The 19,953-nt window shown below is 43.8% G+C and overlaps 1 protein-coding gene across 5 annotated transcripts; it reads left to right on the forward strand.

Moving 5' to 3' along the window:
• The first annotated feature begins 1,018 nt into the window (after positions 1-1,018).
• Positions 1,019-17,965, forward strand: LOC147898756 (Adaptin ear-binding coat-associated protein 1 NECAP-1). 5 transcript variants are annotated; one of them, XM_087379768.1, is made up of 9 exons: positions 1,019-1,294; positions 8,881-8,912; positions 9,181-9,281; positions 10,005-10,077; positions 10,269-10,300; positions 10,415-10,505; positions 15,507-15,618; positions 15,711-16,050; positions 17,597-17,965. In XM_087379768.1, the coding sequence occupies exons 1-8, from the start codon at positions 1,127-1,129 to the stop codon at positions 16,029-16,031; spliced, it is 930 nt and encodes a 309-aa protein (XP_087235894.1). In that variant the 5' UTR covers positions 1,019-1,126; the 3' UTR covers positions 16,032-16,050; positions 17,597-17,965. The 5 variants fall into 5 exon arrangements, with proteins under 5 accessions (XP_087235894.1, XP_087235891.1, XP_087235892.1 ...); XM_087379765.1 differs by lacking the exon at positions 17,597-17,965 and adding an exon at positions 16,485-17,154; XM_087379766.1 differs by lacking the exon at positions 17,597-17,965 and adding an exon at positions 16,536-17,153.
• Positions 17,966-19,953: the final 1,988 nt, after the last annotated feature.

A 19,953-nucleotide genomic window follows, 5' to 3' on the forward strand; every position in this document is an offset into this window, starting at 1 on the left:
AGCAACAACACGACTGTAGCTGACCAACACCGTTGGAACCTGCACTTGGGAGAAATAGTGACAACAATGGTCACAAGTGATTTTTTTGAAATATGACTTCTATGTGTGCTAGCTTCATACACTATTGTAAAAGCTTACTTGGACACTTGCGTCAAATTATAATTACCTATTGCATCTTCTAAAAGTGCGTGGTGGGCTAACTTAGTATGTATTATGATTTCATTATTTTGAAGATTGTATTTTGATTGGTTGGTTGATGACCAAGAGAAACTTGATGGAGCAATACATGTACCTTAGGAACTGTTGGCAAAGAGTTACTTCATACTTTTGCATGCATGAGTGTGCTAATTACAAGGATGGACTAGTCAAGAGAGCCCTTGTGCCCCATCACATTTGATGTTTGCAAGATGGAATCTCTTAGAATTCTACTGACTGCATGTGCCATAATAATGGTGACATAGATAGACACTTGATTATTCAAGGGAGAAACACATTACACAATTTGTGCATGAGTGTGCAATGGAAGCCACATGAGTGAGGCAATGGTTCTAGAGATGCTACCACCTTGTAGGGTAAAGGGGCTAGTAATAGGCACATGCTAGTAACAAGGCACGTCCTCCCCCATTTTATCCACCTCCTTGTCCAATTTTATCCAAGAAAAAGTTGATGTGCTGCTCTCTCTCCTGTTTGCTAATTTTTGGGAGAAAGAGTGCCTCCCTCACAGAGCCTTCATTGGCCCCGATAATTTTCAACGAACGAAAAACCTTTAGATAACTTTGAAAATACAAAGCAACTGGCCTTGCTTAACCGAAGGAGGCGATGCCTTCAAATTTCTAAAGAGATGTGATTTAGCTGGCCATTTGTGCTAAAAGATTCGGGGTTACTACACAATACTAGCCGAGAAAAAGGTTGAGAAGGTAAGATTGTGTTGCGTTGTGGATGACGTGTCTTTGCTGCCAGCCACGTGGGAAAAAGAATTCAACACTTCTTGGAGCAAGCGACAAGAATATTCCGTTAAATTCGATCATCATCCACAATTCGCGAATTTCTCTCCTTAAATTCGATCATCATCCACAACCCAGTTCGCGAATTTCTCTTATAGATCCATGATCTACATCCTATCGGCATGGCCCATGACGAGGGAGCGCAGTCGCAGCTATTAGATCCCGCTCGGACAGCGGAAAGCTTTCCAGCAGAACCTCATCACAAGCCAGGGCGGAAGATCGAAGATGACGAACCTACAGAGAATGCAGAGCTTGTTCTCTTCCAAGTCAAAGAGTGTTATGTATACCTGGTATTTTTTTATTTGGAATCTTTGCTGTCCTGGACTCATTGTTTGTGTTGCAACTGGTTGAGCAATCGTAGGGCAAGAGTGTTGCGCATGGTGTATTGGTCATGTGTGTTTTTCATTTATGAATTCATGTGCTTTAATTAACACGTTTGCCATTGGCCTCGGGCTTGCTTTCTCCGGGCCCTCGTGCATGCATAGCAAGCGATCCGCCTTGCTCATTGATGCGACTTTTAACATGGTATTTGATGTCGCACAGTGAGAACAGGTGCCTTGTCAAAGCTTCAAGTCTGTTCAACAGATCCATATTGCAGCATGTGTCCGTTCCTTTATTTGATATCCAAAGACTGTTGATACATGGTTTAAACTTACTGTGTTCGCTGTCCTGACTCCCCGTCTGATGCGCTGCGTGAACACCTTCCCAGAGGGCTGAACTGATGCCAAAGGCTGAGGCTGGTCAGAGGGCCACTGGGGGCGAGTGTCAGGCTGTTCAGAGGGGGCCGAGGAGGAGCTGTAGGAGGCTGAAGTGCTGGGAGAACTGAATGAGGAAAGAGGGCCTGGAGGCCCCCTATTTATAGGGCTTTTGGGGCTGGTTGGCTGGCCCCATAAATGGCAGCCCTAGGCCCCATAAATGCCAGCCCTAGGGAGAGGTGCAGGGTAGCCTATAAAGGCAGCCCTTCCCCTACCATTCTCTTCACTTGTTCCAGCCCTGAGGGGGCCCAAAAGGGCTCCTATCCTAGGCTGGACCTACCAGCCTAAACCTATCCCTAAACCTAAGACAGAAACACTACCCTACAGTTCTCTAGTGGGTACTAGTGAACAAGGACTGATCTTCTAACTCGACCTAAGGCCGAGAGACTGACTTACGTAGCTTGTGCCTGACTGTCCCTGGACAAGGGCTCACAAAGGGGTCACAACATATGACAAAATCTCCTATTAGGGAACTATTACACACTTGTTGATGTAGCCAATGTGTCACTTTGCACCCAAGTGCAGGGGTGCATGTGACACGAGCAGAAAGAGATCGCAGATATGTGAACTAAAAGTTTGATTCGAGAGATATGATACTGCGCAAGAGTTTACAGTAAAGCCGTTGCATAAATTGTTGAGAAAACCTCCTTGAAATACAGGGGCCAATGTGCCCTATTTAGAGGGGGTAGAGCCTTGCTGGCTGGCCTGCTCAGTTAGGCCAACTTTGACCCGACTGGCCCTGGTGTGCTTGTCAGTTTAACCTGACCTGTCTAGTTGGGTCTAAGGTCAGGTGGTTGGTTGGGCAAAACTGGCCCCAACCCCCTCTGCACTTGTGGCCATTACCAGCCTGTAAACCAGCCCTCTCACCAGGCCTCTACACAGTCCTTCGCCCAGCCATTGCCCCTGGCAAGGTCCCCCCAGCTGTTTGTAGAAATGGAGTGAGATGGTTTGAGGGATCGGGTTCCACAGAGGGAACCTATTGTCATCCACTACCACAATCAAAGCTGTATAAGTATTGCAAGGAATCCGGTGTACCATGCTCGAACGAAGCACATAGACCATTTTGTTCGTGAAAAGAACTTGGATGGTACATCTTGCTCGCCTTCCAAGTATTTTTTGCTGCAGATGGACCTAGCTTTCGCCCATTTCAAAGAGTGGTGGTGGCAGAAAAGCTAGGTCCTTCTAGGGCCGAAAATACCATGTAAGCACATGACGCTTTGCCAAAGGAATCTAGGAGCATATGGATCTCTCTATAACATGTGTTCTAAGAAAGCCTAGATTTACTATTATTAGAAATGTGCTAAGGAGCAAAAAGGAGACTAAAGATAGCAGAGAACAAGGAATAGTTGTATTGCTTGAGTGTTTGGAGTGTGTCGTCCACATAGTTGGGCCTCTCTTATATAGAGAGTGGAGAGCCACATATGAATAGGGGTGTGCTCCCAAAAGGTATGTGCATGAAGAGGTGTGTACCCCTTGTGAAGGGTGTGACCCTTAATGAGAGGGTACATTACAATAATACAAGTAAAAGTCCTCATATGAATTTGTCTCTTGTGAAGGGTTGTGTCTCAAGGGAAGTGTCCTGTCATAAGGACATACCTTCCACAAGTGTCCATTCATCCCACCATCAATAGATCTAATGTATAAGGAAAGGAAATACTTCACAGATCATGACATCCGCTCCCAAAATATTGCTGTAATATGTCAGGGTACTTTTGCATGTCTTTGTTAGATTGCCAAGTAGCACGCCAAAGTACAAGGAATCCCGTGATGAGTCGATGGCAAGTCTCTCGCTGTCATTGGTCTAGAATACATTCAGGAATAAGGAGAGCATAATCATCTTCAATTTTTGAAACATAGTCGCTTGGGGGAGGAACTGCATCACCTGGAATATATGTCTTTAACCAAGAAATATGAAATGTAGGATGGATTTTACCCCAGGATGGTGGTAATTCCAATTTATAACTTAAAGGTGAATGTTTCTTGATGATCCGAAGTGGCCCATAATATCTTGGTTGCAACTTAGGAAACACAGACTTGTGTTTTGTAGTGATGTGGAGCTGTAAATAACAGCACCATGTCACCAGATTCAAATTCAAGATGACGTCTGCATTTGTTGGCGGACCGTTGATATCGCTCTTGCGGTTTACACATATGATCCCTGACTTGGAGTAGAATGTCTTGCATTTCTTGAACCAGTTGATCGGCTATGGCCACTCGATGTTGAAGTACAAAATTTGTTGGTACAATCGGAGTGTGTCCATAAGTTGCTTGGAATGGAGTCATACTGATGGCACTATGGAAAGAGTTATTATAAGCAAACTCAAGAAGCGGTAGGTACTCTTCTCAAGGTGACAATCGTGACTGAATATAATGTCGGAGCATTTCTTCCAAAGCTTGATTAACTCTTTCAGTCTAGCCATCTGATTTTGGATGGTAGGCTGAACAGAACAATAAAGTTGTACTCGAGGATTCGGAAAGGAAATCCAAAAATGACTGGTAAACTTGGGATCTTTGTCGGAGACGATATTCTTGGGCAATCTATGGTTTGGAAGATCATGTTGTATGGAGAGTTTGGCAATGTCCGGAGCTTGGGCACTGCTCTTGCAAGCAACAAAGTGTGCGATTTTGAACAATTGATCAACAATTACCATAATCTGAGTGTTACTCTAGAAGATCGTGGTAGTGTCGTAATAAAATCCATGGAAATGCTTTCCCATCTTTCAGTTGGAACTGGAAGAGGCTGAAGTAGTCCTGCTAGAAGTCGTTAGCTTGCTTTCGTTTGTTGACAAGATAAGCAAGAAGTAACCATCTTGATGATGTCGATTTCATGTGAGGCGAGTAGTATGTGATGCTGGGATGTGCGGCATAAGGAATTGCATGATGCTCTTTTAACAAAAGACGTCTAACATCCTTGTCATGTGGTACACAGATGCAATCTTGATAATATAGAAGGTCGTCAGCATCGGAATATCCACAAAGAGTATAGAAATCACCATAGCAGAAGCTAGAGGTAACCTGTTAAGAGCATGTGCATCTACGTAAACTATGACGAACTTGTCTAGGAAAGGCCTGTTTTTTATGGTGAGCTTGTTGAGGGCTTGGTAGTCGATGCAGAGGCACATAGACTTGTTCTTCTTTTCCATAAGTAGTACAAGAGAATACAACCAGGCCGAATGTGACCTTTGTCAAGTAGTTTTGTCACTTGTCTTTGCGTTTCTTCGTTTTGCGTGAAAGAAGCCCGATAAGGAGGTTTCCATGGTGGATTATTTTATAAAATAAGGTCGATTGGATGATCCACGAGTCGTCGAGGTGGTAACTGCTTTGGTAATTCTTGTGGAAAAATGTCCAGATAAGGCTGGAAAAAGGATTGGTTGAGGTACTCAGGAGGATCCTTTTTCGGTGTCTTCTCTATTGCCATAAACTACAGAAGTGCAGTTTTAACTTGTCGCTTACGAACCCACTTCTTAACTTGTAAGGCGGGGGCAATTGGTGTTGAAGGAGCATCCGTAGAACCAGTTATCTCGATAAATTTTCCCTATTGGACAAACTGAATTGTATGGCTGCGGAAACTGATTGATGGATCATGGTCGTAGAGCCACTATTGTCCGAGGATGACATCGTACTGGGAAAGGGGCATGATGTCAAAATTCAACTTGTCCGTATATTGTTGGATGCGAAAGGACATGTTTTTGACCTTGGTGCTGCACAAGAAGGTGGTTCCATTAGCAAGTTTGATTTGATAGTCGTGGGAACTAGGACTAGTGGTCAACCGAAGTCGTTCGATCATAGAACTAGCTAGGAAGTTATGAGAACAGCCACTGCCAATAAGGATAGTGACCGCTGTTCATGAATCAATCCTTGGATGCAGAGTACTTGAGTGGATAGGGAAGGTACGGGGTTGTTGGTAAGGCTCATATGAATGATATTCGCCACTCGGACAGCTTTGCCTTTCTTGTCTTGTATACGAGTAGCATCTTCAGATTGGTAAGTGCTAAGTTTCATATTTGAATTTTGCTTGGGTCTTTTTGGACAGTCGAACTATCTATGGTCGCCAATGCAGATGGTACAAAGTCCTTCTGTGCCGCAGCCGTTCTTGTTGCCTGAGGCCGCACCTTTGTGTTGTTGTTGATGACGGCCGTTGCTTTGCGAAGAGGAAGAGGCACGATCCTTAGAGGAGTGCTTCTGTTGGGAACCGACATAATATTTTTGGGACTTGTTGGGAACTTGAGACTGTCAAGAATCTTGATGACATTGTTTTTTGAACTTTGAGTTATCCTAAGGGTGAGAACCCTTGGCTGATGTAGAGTTCTGTGATTTGTTAGAACCTTGCTTCCCTGTGTTCGGGAAATCTGTAATACGCTTTGTGTAAGCAATAGTGCTAGTAGTGGTGGTGATGTTTGCTTTTAGGACATCAATGCAAACGAGGCGATCATCATCAGTCAAACCATCTATCTCCAGCCCCAATGTGGTGGTGATGTAGGGAAGACAGGGAGCCAGTTTGCTCCAACTGTCGAAGTTTTTAGCCTGCTTGGAAGTCCACATTGGCAGGTATAAACTGCTTACAGAGCACCTAATCAAAACGTTCCCAGGTTAGCACAATTTTACCGTCCTTTAAGCCACCAAAGAAATGTTGTATCCTTGAGGAGGGAGGCAGCCAATGCAATCTTCTTGCCTTCAGTGAGGTCGACAGTGTCAAGATACATGCGCATTTCGGCAAGCTACTAGTCAACTGTTCGGCGATTCCATTGACCAGTGTAGGCCTCCGGTAATTTTATGTCTTTAGAAGCTTGAATTAAATGGTAGAGGGCACGAAGTTCAACGTTTTCTACCTGTGGTGAAATCCGGTCTACATAGTCGTTGGGTAGCGCCGCATCATCCTCTGTGTGTGAGCTACTGTGAGAATCCTGAAGTTGCTGGACTTTCTGGACTAGGTCTGAAATACTGTGCTGAAGTTGAGAAATCTGGAGTTGAAGTAAGGGTTTGCCATGTAATTTCGGTTCAGGGGATTTGTTAGGATTCAGTTCGCTAACCGTTGGGGAGGTTGGATGCTAGCGGTTTGACATGTCTGAGGTTCCTTTGAGGAGAGCACGACAGGGTTGTGCTCTAGTTTGTACCATATCTTGAGGAAGGTCTGGGCTGTTCCCCGAAATTACTCATGGTGGATGGGGTAGGGGAGGTAGGATGGAACCACCCGTGGAAATTTAGCAGAGGAGGTCCTGAAGGAGGTAACACAGGTGATGTCAAAGTGCTTGTTACTGCTTTGGAGAGGATATGGGTTGGCTGCAGAGTCCATGGATCCGGAAGAGGGTACGGAGCTGCTATCGGAAGAGGGGGATATCAGGAGAGGGAGGGCCTTCAAAATGGAAATATTGTCTTGGGGAAGGGGAACTCTGCTCGGGAAGATATCTGGGAGCTGAAGGTGGTGGAGAGTACCCTGGAGATGCTGAAGCCGATTAGTAAAAGTCTCTCCAAAGGTGGACAACAAACTCGTGGGGAATGTCAGGTTTTGGGTATCGGCGTGTCTCGTGAAACAACCTGGACCGTGCGGAGGAAGTAGTGAAGTTGAGGTGCCTCATGCAATAGGTATAGAATGTGGTCCAAGTCGGCAGATGTGCACATGACACAAAAGACCCACGATGCAAAGGCCCCAAAATAGGCTGGTTGTGCAATCTGAACATGATATTGAGTGATTGGAGATGCCCCAGGTGTCTGTGAGGGAATTTGGGGGGCATTACCAAGGTGATCCATACCTTAATGAGTGGGTGTTCATTTGCTGTAATTTTTGTGAGAGGAAAGACAGCAAATATGTGTTGAGAGAATGTCCTCAAAGAAGGAAGGAAAGAGACCACCTGGCACCAATTATTGTCTGCCAAACTGTTGCTGAAAGTCGTGTTCCAGCAGTGGAAATCCTGGCTGGAGAGGTTACAACATCAATTGTGAATTAGAGGGGGTCCTGATGTCAAAGGTAGTTGAGGACATATTTCAGGCTCCAAATTTCGAAATTAGGGTTTGCTGTTCTGTGTAGACCAAAGACCACTTCTGGAGGCTGTTTGCAAGCAAGCAGAGGCGCACAATGGCAGGGGCGAAAAATAGAGCGAAATGTATGGCAGCTTCTAATTAGTCCTCCAGATTGAGTGTTACGTCTAGTGCATTTTAGAATAATTGGCCTGCCTGTCTAATTAAATAAGCCGTTGCTACTTCTCCTGAATGACCTCACCTTTTTCATGTGTTGGAAGTAATGATGGCACTTTGATGTATCGACTTCGTGAGTCATGTATTTGCAGCTTAAGTTTTACGCCTCTAAGTCAATCTAAGTGCCTCTATTAGGCTGGTATGTTCAATGACTGAAATTGTGAACCAAGCAAAGACGTATAAGTGATTTTAATATATGAACCTATTTGTGTGAGGCATGCTCTGCTCAACATGCAAGATCACGCCACATGGGGAGCTAAAAATAATGAGTTCAGATAGAGTATTTTTTGTGGAGCTTAAAAATGGGGGTACAACACTTTTTAAGAGTCTGACGATCCTTTCAAAGGGCCGAAGAGGTTTCCTGTCTGAATTGTTTTGCTCATACAAATTTTAAAAGGCGCATACATTTAATGGCCATGAGGTCTCTTCTGTCCACTATCATGTATTTTGTGCTGCTTATAAGCACATATTATACTTCTCAAGACACTTGAGAGCTCTTTTCTTTTACTTGTTTCTTCAACACATTGTAATGCATCATTTTTGTGCTCCTTCATACGGCAGCGTGCCCATATTTTGTATGGGCAATGCACTCACTCACCCATTTTTCTCCCCAAAGGGATCCTCAATTTCCTGACAGCTTACCCATGTCGATTCATTTGTAGTTCTCTTCCCATACTTCTTGTTTCCACAAGGTTTTTATGGCTCAATATGTGCTGCCCAATGGTTATTATTAGTGCTCGTGTTGGTGCTTTTCCACAATCCTTTGACTAGGCCTTCATTTCCACCCCTTTGTTTCATTCAGAAGACTCTTAAATGTGTCTATTGACTTCTGTTACTGGTGATTTTCTGCATCTGTATTGCTTTGAATGGTTTCATACCAGTTTTCAGGTTGCTTGTTTCTTACTTATCATTTTATCTGGATTTGGCAGATTCCCCCAAGGAAAAGTGCAGCTTCGTACAGGTATTTTCATACACAAGTGATCTCAGATGCATTTAGAAGAGTTTTCATTCTCATTGCGGGAGATCTCTTTTATATTCCTCTTCCAAAAGCTTAGCATCAATAAAAAGGAGTTGCTGCGCTTTCTTATGGGGTTTTTTCCCCTGGATGGCATGAAATGCTATTCTTTTTCTCCATTGGAGATATTCTTGTGTACTTCTGTTTGTTGTTGCAAAATGTAGGATAACATCCATAATATCATTCAAGAGAATCTTTGGGGCCACTTTTGCAGGGCAGATGAGTGGAACATAAATAAGTGGAATTGGGAGGGGGTCTTGAAAGTTGTCACCAAAGGAGAAGAATGCACAATCAGACTTGAGGACATTACCACAGGCATGTGCCACTTACCTCCATGGTGAGGATGGTTGTGAAGGGAAAATAGCAATGTACATTTAACAATATTCTCTCAAATTTGGTGCTTTGTTACTGAATGTAGGAAGTGGTTTCGGCTTAGGCAGAGTTTGATTTGTCAAATGGTTTTTTTAGGATACACTTTAGGCAGGTCCTTGTTTGGGAGAGAGACTAAAATGAAATCGTGTATCCTTCACAAGCAGCTGTAGCTTGAATGAAGAGAATGTGGGCTACTTTTTGATTAGCCTTCACCTTTCGTGGTAGCCTTTGCCACCTCCAAAGTGCGCTGACAGAAACTCAGTACGAAGACCTTTGTAAATGGATGTTTAAGTATGGGTGGGCGTATGGATATGTATGTGTGTGAGAATATGTTTATACTATGGTCTACACCCACCTTTGTGCAATGTTGACATCGGTGGGTGTGTCATAGTAGCTAGTCTGTGCTATGCGTGATGGAGTTTATGGTTTTCAACCTTGTGACTGTCATGAGATTTAACTGCACTGTGTTGTGTTTTCAGAGGATGAGTTTGGCATATTCCTATATATATATATATATATATATAAGTACAAGAGTATAAATAAATAAATAAATAAATATGTATGTATGTATGTATGTGTACACATGCGCACGCGCGCGCACACACACACATGGACTGAGTTCTTTTTGGTTGTCTCATTTCTATGCTGTTGTGATGACCTCTTTAGGAGAATTGTATGCCCAAGCTCCTGTCAGAGGTGATCAGCCACTCCCTGTAGAGGCAGTCATTGACAGCAGCAGGTATTCCAGTCATTGATTTGCTTAAAACAGCTAAAAGAATCTGAATTTTGGTTATGTTTCTAAATATAGAATGGCATCTTAGCTGCAACAGTTGCTGCTTGTATTTATTTATCTCAAGTCCACTGCAGATGTTCTAGCACTCTTTAGTTACGACACTGTTAAATGAGACATGATGAATTTTTCTGCTTCAGGTTCTTTGTCTTGCGCATTGAAGACAACTCTGGTGAATTTCGACTTTTATATTCATGCTTGTCATATTTCAAAGGTTTGAAATCAAAAGAACATTTGATACCATGATGTAGGTTATGTTTTCTTAACAAATGTTATTTACTGGCAGGTCCACAACTAAGGCATGCATTTATTGGGATTGGGTTCCGAGATAGGCTTCCTGCATATGACTTTCAAGCTGCAGTCTATGACCATATGAAGTACGCTCTTTTCCTTTTGCTCATGGTGTGACATGATTTATTCTCCAAAGAAAAGAACAACTATACTATGCTTTGAAAAACGATACAAATTTAGCTATTTGAGAGGGAGAGGGCTATGCTATGCTTTGAAAAACGATACAAATTTAGCTATTTGAGAGGGCTATGATGAGAAAGAGAGAGTAGGTTCCACTTAAAGTTAGCTTAGTAAAACTTGGCCTGCCTCTACCTGCAAGCTGCGCTCCCCCCCCCCCGCAACCCCCTGGTTCCTCTTCTCCGCCTAGCTTCAGGCTGCCCTACTGCAGCACGCAGCCCAAGAGCACCCTCAGGGTGAGGGTTCTCTCTGCCACAGCCCACCGTACGGGCTGTGGCTCGTCAGCTTCTGTGCAAGGCAGGGGCGCACTGATTTGCGTCCCCCCTTGTAGAGTGGTGTTCCGTTCTAGTAGCCCGTCAGTCTCCAGCCCTCCGTGGGTTTGCAGCAAGTGCTCCAGACTCGTATACATTGAAGACCTCTTGCCGTATTCAGCAAAAGACAACAGCCCGCCAATGGTGCCTGATGCTCGCCAAGCGCGACCAGCCAACAAGGAAGGTCTCACCAATCCTTTCAAGGCTGCAAAGTGGGGAAGGATGCAACCTTCCATGCTCGCAAACCTTCAGCGTAGTGAAACCTTAAGTGGTCCTCTTAGCAAACCTGCGCTCTCTCTTTATTTGTTCTTCTGTCTCAATCTCTCTCTTCTCTCTCTTACACACATTAGGGCCCAGGACAACAGTCGGGCTGGACCCCCCCTGACGGTCTTTATGGCTTGATAAAATTCTTAGTGCAAGAGTCTAGCGCTAAGGCTACTTACAAAAATTCATAGGTGAATTCAATTACAAAGTAGCGCATAGCTCATTTTTTTGGCAACATGCCAAGTGTCAAATTTTAAACTACTTTTTTAATTACATGCCACCTAAGGGCAACTCTGGAGTCTTCGAAGCACTTGGTCATGTGGGTGATCTCGCTGTGCCATACAGGAAATACGTGAAGGATTCTCTGTCCCAACGTCTGCTCGGCGTCTCTTGAGCCCCGCTGAGTCACAAGAAACGTGCCTTGCTTGCTCTCCGTCAGAGGCGTCGTGCAATCGTCTACTCAGGGCAAATGAATCGCCTGGACGTTATCTCCTTCAACTGAAGGCCACGAACCCCAAATTTGCCGCCAAGAATCTGGTTGTTCGTTGTACGCGATGTTTCATAGGACAATTTCGAGTGAAAACAATTACACGATCTTGTGTGGTCTTCCATCGTTGCGCAGATGTTGAATGGGGATGTCTATGCAAAGTGGTAGGTTTTTGCAATCGTATACGTACTCCCAAGTGTGGAACAACACTAGGGGATTAGCCGACTAGCGTTGCTCGCTTCCTGCCTTTATCTTGCTAGAATATGTCGCAGGATCCTGCCTTGTCAGCTCCGGTAGTACGTTCGTCGATTATCACCCAGGCGTTTGTGTGTTCATAGACTTCAAAATAGTGTCCCCAAATCAAAGCTTGCGTCATAATTCCTTGTGGGATTCTTCACGCAACCCTTGATCGTCACAGCTTGAGAAAACTATGAAGCCACGCTGTGATACGAATGAAGCCTTCCACACTCGCAAACCTGCAGCGTAGTGAAACCTTAAGCGGTCCTCTTAGCAAACCTGTGCTCTCTCTGTATTTGTTCTTCTCTATCAATCTCTTTCTTCTCTCTCAACACACATTAGGGCCTAGGATAACAGTGGGGCTAGACCCCCCAAAAGGTCTTTATTGCTTGAGAAAATTCTGAGTACAAGAGTTTAGTGCTAAGGCTGCTTACAAAAATTCATACATGAATTCCATTACAAAGGAGCTCATAGCTCATTTTTTTGGCAACATGCCAAGTGTCAAATTTTAAACTACTTTCCTAATTACATGCCACCTAAGGGCAACTCTGGAGTCTTCGAACTTCTTGGTCACGCGGGTGATCTCCTAGTCCTTGTTGCTTCCTAAGCTCCATATTGCTTGGGTCTTCAATCCCTCTTGGTACCTGCAACAATTAACTAAAGGGCACAACCATGGCACACATTAATGGTCAGCGCTTTGCATGTAAATAATAATCTGTGAACTATAACTTCCCAGCATCCATGGGATCTCTTGCTTTGTGTATCGGTGCAATGGTGGTGGTACTCCAAGCAGGGGGGAAGCTGTGACATACAACATGATTGTAACATCTGTGCTAGGGTCGGCAGGGCCAAGACCTCCTGCCCTTGTGCGAAGTGCTCAGTCCGTAGCCTCTCATGGTCATGTGCTCTCTAGTTGTGGAGTCGGTGTAGTGGAGTTTGCACATTCTGTGCAGTGAATAAAATGGAAGTGGTCGGCCTTGGGATGGCAAACATATCAGGTGGTACCTGAGCCAGGACATCATAGAGAGATGTTGCATATGTGTGTCCCACACTTGGGTCTATGATGGGAATAAGTGGCTTTCCCTCGAATAGGAGCCCCCATGCAAAGGTGGGGTCACCTCCTCAAAAAGATCGAATCATGCTATGTGAGGCGTTGTGTGAGACGTTGTGGAATCCACTGTGTCTCAGACGTCGTCAAGTGTCCCAAGGCTTGCTCCTGTATGAGGTTACATCACATCTATTGACACTTGTTGTCAAACCATGGGTTTTGTGGCATCTTCCTAGTTGAAGGGCGTGCTATAGACCTGGTCGTGGGAAATGATGTGGAAGCCGTATCATGGATCACTAATACAAGTGTCTGAGGTATGAGCAAGGTTTGCATCATCTCCAAGGGATTGCTAGCCCGCGGGATAAGTGGCTAATTTTTATTGCATCGAGAGCATGATAAGTGTACTCGGACCTAGTGGGGCCAAGGGGGACACGCACTATGGCTGGTAGTGTAGTTGAGATGCTAAATGATAGGTACGAGTGGTCGGCGCCAAGAGGGGGTGGAGGGACATGTACCCATGTCACAAAAGCCGGGGAGCCCAACAGGTAGTCTATAGTGCTGCTTCCCTCTCCATGCGGGAAGCAAGCTTGCCCTCCGGACAACAACCATCGCTGAAGGCCGTTGTATATGATTAGGTCGTGTACTACTCCCATCTCCCGTAGTGTATTTTGTATCCTGTCACATGTGGTGCATCATTTGAATGTCTCACTATCCCAAGCTTTGGTGGGTCCATCTCTGGCACTTTGAGGGGGTCTGACTCAAATCAAGTAATTCCACTTGTCTGTCCCCTGTGCGTGCATTGAAGTCACCTAAGGGGAGTACCTCTCTCTCTGTTTGGACAACTCCGCGAGATCATCGTTTATCGTCTCATATTGGCTATGACCCTCTATAGTGACCTCATGTGCATATGATGATATATCCTAGGGAAAATGACATACTGCAATAAAGATCGGTCGAGTATCAAGTGGCTGAAATTGCACCCACATATGCTGTGCGTGCTCCTTCCGCATGACAGAGAGAAGCGGTCTGAGATGTGATCCAAAAAGAATTGCTACCGCACCAAAACCTCGTACTCCATTACCCTTCCTCGTCTCCTGTCTGTAGGTGGACTCCCAAGTGTATCCCGTGACTATGGGTCTCTCTAGACTCTCATGTGTCTCAGTGTAGAATATCATCTTCTTGTAAGTATAAGTTTCCGAGAAGCCCCCTGGGTCAGACCATAAGGTCCCATTGCAATTCCATACTCCTATCTTCAGTCCATGCTGTCTCCCTACCTTTGGCCTCGACACCGTCATTCCTATCCCCTTCTTTCTCTCCTCCTCATTCTGTCGTCTCTCTGATAGTGACTTTCCCATCTCTATAGGCAGTTTTCTTCTTCTCTGGCTGCGATTACTAGCGCCATTCCTTCCCTTCAATGTTCCTGCTGAGATTGTGAGAGCGTCATCTAGATATGTCCTGGTTCCCTTCAGCGTGGGCCTTGTGCTCATGAAGGTAGATCTATCCATGGAAGTCCTGAATTTAACTATCAGCGGCCTCGTGGGTGCGTCATCCTTTCCCACTCGCCATGCAGCCTCAAAGGTGAGGTTGAGCCCCATCTTGGTCATGATTGCCTTCACATCCGCCATTGAAGTGTCACCCATTGCTAGGCCTTTTACCAATACATATAGGGCTTTGCTTCTCCGTCTTCTCCTCTAGAGCATCAGAGATGAATGCTTTCTTCAGGGCTGATGTGCCTTTCTTCACCACCTCTTTATCTTCTCCTTTCTCTCTGTTATTTGCTATGTAAAGTCTGCATGTTTACCATGCATATTGGCTTGAATGGCAGCCATCTCTTTCTTAACTGATTTGAGCTCTTCTAGTGTCCTGTTTCTTTTCTTTTCTTCTTGTGCTTGGAGGGGTTTGACCTGCTCTTTAATAGTCTTCAGTTCTTCATTCAAAGGTGGCTGGAATTCTCCTTCTTCTTGCTGTGTGCATGCTCTCAGTACTTCATTTTCTGCTTTGAGGGTGGCAATTTGAGCCTCTAGTTCCTTGATGAGTGAGGCATGCTGGCTGTCTTTTTCCTCTATTATTTGAACCATGTCATTCTGCATTTGGTTGAGTTGATTTTTCTATTCTGTTTGCGTCTCCTCTTTCCACTTGTTCAAGTCTTTCTATGAGAGAGAGAGAGATGTATTAGCGTCTGTAGGAGGCCGCGGGGAGACGAAGTACAAAACCAAAAAGGTAACTCATACAAACCGCTATGGGCTGAAGCAAAGGGCTCACTAAGGCCCTTGCTGAAAGCTAAAGTGCTAAACTAGTGAGCAAAATAGCAGAGTAGCAAAATCGCAGAAGAGTATCAGGTGCTCAGAGCTAATGCTCCTAGTACACGCCCAGGCTCCATATATCCAGGTACTCTGGTGGCTTTCTGATGAGATGTGAGGAGAGAGAGAGAGAGAGAGAGAAGAGAGAGAGAGAGCTGTAGCCATTCACTTTACTTATTAATAGATTATGTAACTATGATGAGTCTTTCTTCCCAGAATAGCATCTCCTCAGAGTCTAAGTTATTTCTAAATATTTATATCAGATATCTCAACAAGAAGAAGCATGCAGAAGAAATGGAACAGGAATACCAATCAAAACCATCTGTTGACTATAGCTTGAAAGATGGGGAGACACTTTGCCTGAATCTCAAAACTGTAAGGGAAAATATTTGAGCTACATATGTCTCCTTTATAACTGATGTTACATTGGAGAGGATTGGTCTTGATATCATGGCTTGTGCTTGCAGTCAAGGAAACTGTCTGGGAGCTCATTGAGGTCAAAGTTTTTTTATCAGAGCCTGGATTCATCACAGGTTGACGAGAGTATTGTAGCCCCACCTCTGATTTCTGCTCCCACAGAGCGAACATTTATTCCATTCCTTAGGCCACCTCCGCCTCCACCACCTGCCATTCCTGATTCACTTCTTCGGATTCCATCGAATAAATTAAATGATCCAGAAATAGAGGTTGGGTCTCCGTCAGACCATTCAAATCTGCAAGATGTTGCTGATGATGATTTTGGAGATTTCCAGACAGCAGGCGAAAATTATAGAGTTACGGACATATAAGTAGCAGGATATCCTTGAGGTTTGTGTAATCTCTTTCTGGTTATTGTAATTTCTTCTTCTGTGTAAATTTTTTTCAGACTGCTTATTGAGTCTTTGGTTCATGAATGTAAATGGTGTATGGTTCATGAGTTATGAAGGCATTGTACCAACAAACATTTTACCTGTGCTCCAGCACATGTGCACAGAATCCTTTCATTTTGGGCATAAATTTTGCATTCATTTGCCTTTTTGCTTGCAGTTTGTTTGCTTGTTGATTATTTGTGGGTTTTTTGGAGGGGATGCTGCTGTCAACCTTCGAAAATTCCAAACAGCATGCTTGAAGTACATGCATAGACACAAGTAGAAGCAGCATACCTCCAATTGAGTATGAATTCTTTGAAGCTGAGGCATTCAGTTATTCAAACATTGAAGTTGAATGCTGTCAGATGGCTTTCATGCTCCATATTGCTGCAGATGTTCAACAGTCTGCACTTTTCTCATGCAAGCATGTACATGTATGTGCAGTCTAGGAGAAGATGGTGTGGTTGCCCATAAATCAATGTAGTGCCCTTTATGCATTGCACCAATGTTGCTGTTAATAGAATGTGATCGCTGTCGCTACATGCTTGTGTCAGATCCTGCATGGTTACCTTTCCAAGCATCACCCCTGAGCACAGTTGAGGCATGTGAATGAGATTTCCTCAAAAATATAAAAGAAGCAAATTGCAGTTGCCCAAGGGTCTCTCTGAAAAATAAGGTCTTACAGACACAAGGTAACCTGACAAGGTATCCTCAAAGTGTAGAGCAAGACCTTTGGTTTGAAGAATGACGGTGCACCCATTTTCTGGGTGATCTGTTTTCATGTGATGTCTAGTGCAATAAGAGGCTTTAATTGTGCAAGTTCGAAGTCGACAAAGGTAATGTAATAATTTCGAGACATATTTTGCTCTCATGTTCCATGAATTTAAACAGGGTGTGTGTAAAGGTCTTGCTTCATGGAGGTACATTATAATTTTGAGACGATTTTCATGTCTATGAATAAAACAGGGTGCTCACAGGGGTCCTGCTTCTTGATAATACATGAAAGTATATGTTTGAGACATCAGGCATGAAAATGTCCTTATGTGACCTTTCCTCCTTTATTTCAAGTTGAAGAGGCTATCAAGTTTGTAGTCTTGATTTGACTACTTTCCTTGATATTATTTGGCAACTCGTTTGATCTTTTAATGGTTGAAGAGGTTCTGCTTGTTGAGAGTGAGCATATCTTCTTGCTACTCGTCCATTTTGCTTCATAAAGCTCTGCATTTTGATTCTTTGAGCTTGATTTATACTGTCTGAGTGAAAATGTATTTTGTGAGAAAGAAGAGAGACATTGAGAGAAAGGTTGTCTATGTGAAGAATGGAATTGAGAGAGAGAGAGAGAGAGAGAGAGAGAGAGAGGCATTCAACTTTCTTTGAGAGAGGTTTGTTGAGAGAAACAGAAAGAGAGATTTTTGATTGAGATCAAGGTTCACTCATCTCTAGAGTCTTCATTTAAGGTCTTCATCAACAATAACCCTCTCCAACTCAAACTTTGTTGTATCCAGCCTTGGAGCATGGAGTGCATGGAACTATTGCATGGAGGTCAAAGATCGTGTTTTAAACTGCAATAGCACCTCGGGAGTCAGCTACTTCATGTAGTCTTTAGCTCCCCTTTAGCTCCTCTGACCACTATTGTTGGGTGGCTGTACTTCACTTCCCCTGTTGAAAGACAAGCTGTTGGCTCCTTGTAGGAGCTATTTCAGATAAGCAGAGCGCCAGGGTAGGGTTCGTAGGTAGTCGATTCTCGGTATGCTACTGTGCTGACAGCATCTGGAGTTCAATATGTCCCAGGATGGTATGGTTTAATACAGGCAGTTTTGGCAAACAGGATTATGAAGAGAAGCTGTAGCTAGGATGGCATGAAGAGAAACAGAAGCTACAAAATAGAAGGCTGTGATTAACTTTTCTTGCGTCCAGCAGGAGTTCAAGAAGTCTGATTGTCACTTTGTTCTTTGAGGGCAGGGTCCTCTTGGAGCATGAAATCTGGAGGTGGGCAGAATCTGAGCATGCAAGGTTGAAACGTGGAGATCAAATTACTAGTCCGAGGGGGTTTAGCTAGGACACAAATAATTCCAGGTGAGATGAAGAAGAAAAAGGATGCTGTGCTTGTTGCTGTGGAGGAGATAGTGGACGCTATGGGATTGAAGGTTATGCACGGCCAAGAACAAGCTGATAAGAAAAAAATACCCTTTGAAAGTAGAGAGGCAAACCAACCCATAAGCTATGGAGTAGTGGTTGGCTGTTGGGTGACTTTCTCAGCAGCAATCAGAAGTTAATCCTGGAACTTGACGAAAGGCCAGGAGCTGGATTATGCAGTGGTTTCAACAAAAAATGCTTGACTGGAGGCGTTACAAACTGTTAAGAAAACATGGCCAGGGTTGGTGAGGCAATTTCTCACCAGAGTTGGAATTCTTCTGTAAGTCTGATGGGGGATATCAAACCTCCCCCAACTGGCGACCCTGACAGAGGTGGAGTGCTTCAAAGGAGATGTTATGAGTGTGAGCCAGGTTTGGCGTCAACTAGTTTTCTGCTGAAGGATGAGTCTGCGATGGTGTAGTAGTTAGGCCATCACCAGTGCTGAGACGTTGGGCAATGTTGTAATTGACAGTAAGCATATCCATTCTTTACCTTTCTCAACGACTCCTCCATAGAGTTTTCTTCACCTCCATGACATGCAAACAATGACAGCATAGGTGGTAAAGCAGGTAATATGGGAGGCCACACACACACACACATATATATACATATGTATATGTGTGTGTGTGTGTGTGTATACATATATACATATATATATATATATATATATACATACATACATAATATATAGGAGGACACACACACACACGCACACACGTGTGTGTGTGTGTGCCATGGTCTATTATGTTGGCAGTTTTGTGTGACCAGATGCGCACAAATGCTTATGGGCATTGGCTCGTTGATCCATGGGAAGTAGTACTAGGCAAGTTTCAAGGTAAAATACTTGGCTGTCCATTATCTACTGCCTTGATTCAGGATTGGAAGCAGGTGCTCTCTCACATCAAATGGTCTCTCCATCCTTCTTCTATAGCTTCATCTCTTTGTCTAGAAAGCCTTCACTGGAGTGCTGTTTTTTACTCTCCTCTTGCCGTACAACAACCAATCAGGGCTTACAATCTCATGAAGTTGGGCATTCGGTTCATTGATGATGTGGTAGATCGCTCAAGAGGTTAATGCACATGTCCTATTAGGCACTTAATTATGTAAGCTTCCTTGATGACACTCCCAAAGAAGCTATGATTGAGCTTTGATACGAGAGAGAGAGAGAGAGAGAGAGAGAGAGAGTCAAGGCTCCACACATGTACAATAAATACAATATAACTTACAAACTATACATACCCACAATCAGTTTATTGTACACTTTAATAATTTTATTCTACACTAGATTCATAACCATATTCTATACAAACAAAACTAATTCCCAAAGTTGGAGAGGATATGTTGAAGCACTTAAGAAATAATCGTAAATATTGCTACTGAGCTAAAGAAATCATCCAAGTAAAGATACTTGAAGTCGTTGGTCATAAACGTAGACAAGGACCCTTAATATCTCATCCAAAAGAAGTACAAACATGGAAAAAGAAATTATCCAAGTAAAGATACTTGAAGTCATTGGTAGTAAACTCATCCAAAAGAAGTAGAAACATGAAAAAGAAGGGGAAATATTTTGATGTAGCTCTCTCTCTCTCTCTCTCTCTCTCTCTCTCTCTCACACACACACACACACACACACACACACACACGCATGCACCTTGATGTAGACTTTAAGAACCCTTGTAAATATATACGGGGAATAGATGAGACTTCTTCTTTACCATTATTGACT

The sequence above is a fragment of the Dipteris shenzhenensis genome, chromosome 9, assembly GCF_047967505.1.
Source record: "Dipteris shenzhenensis isolate YYH24624 ecotype China chromosome 9, Dip_SZ_1.0, whole genome shotgun sequence".
Taxonomy (NCBI): Eukaryota; Viridiplantae; Streptophyta; class Polypodiopsida; order Gleicheniales; family Dipteridaceae; genus Dipteris; species Dipteris shenzhenensis.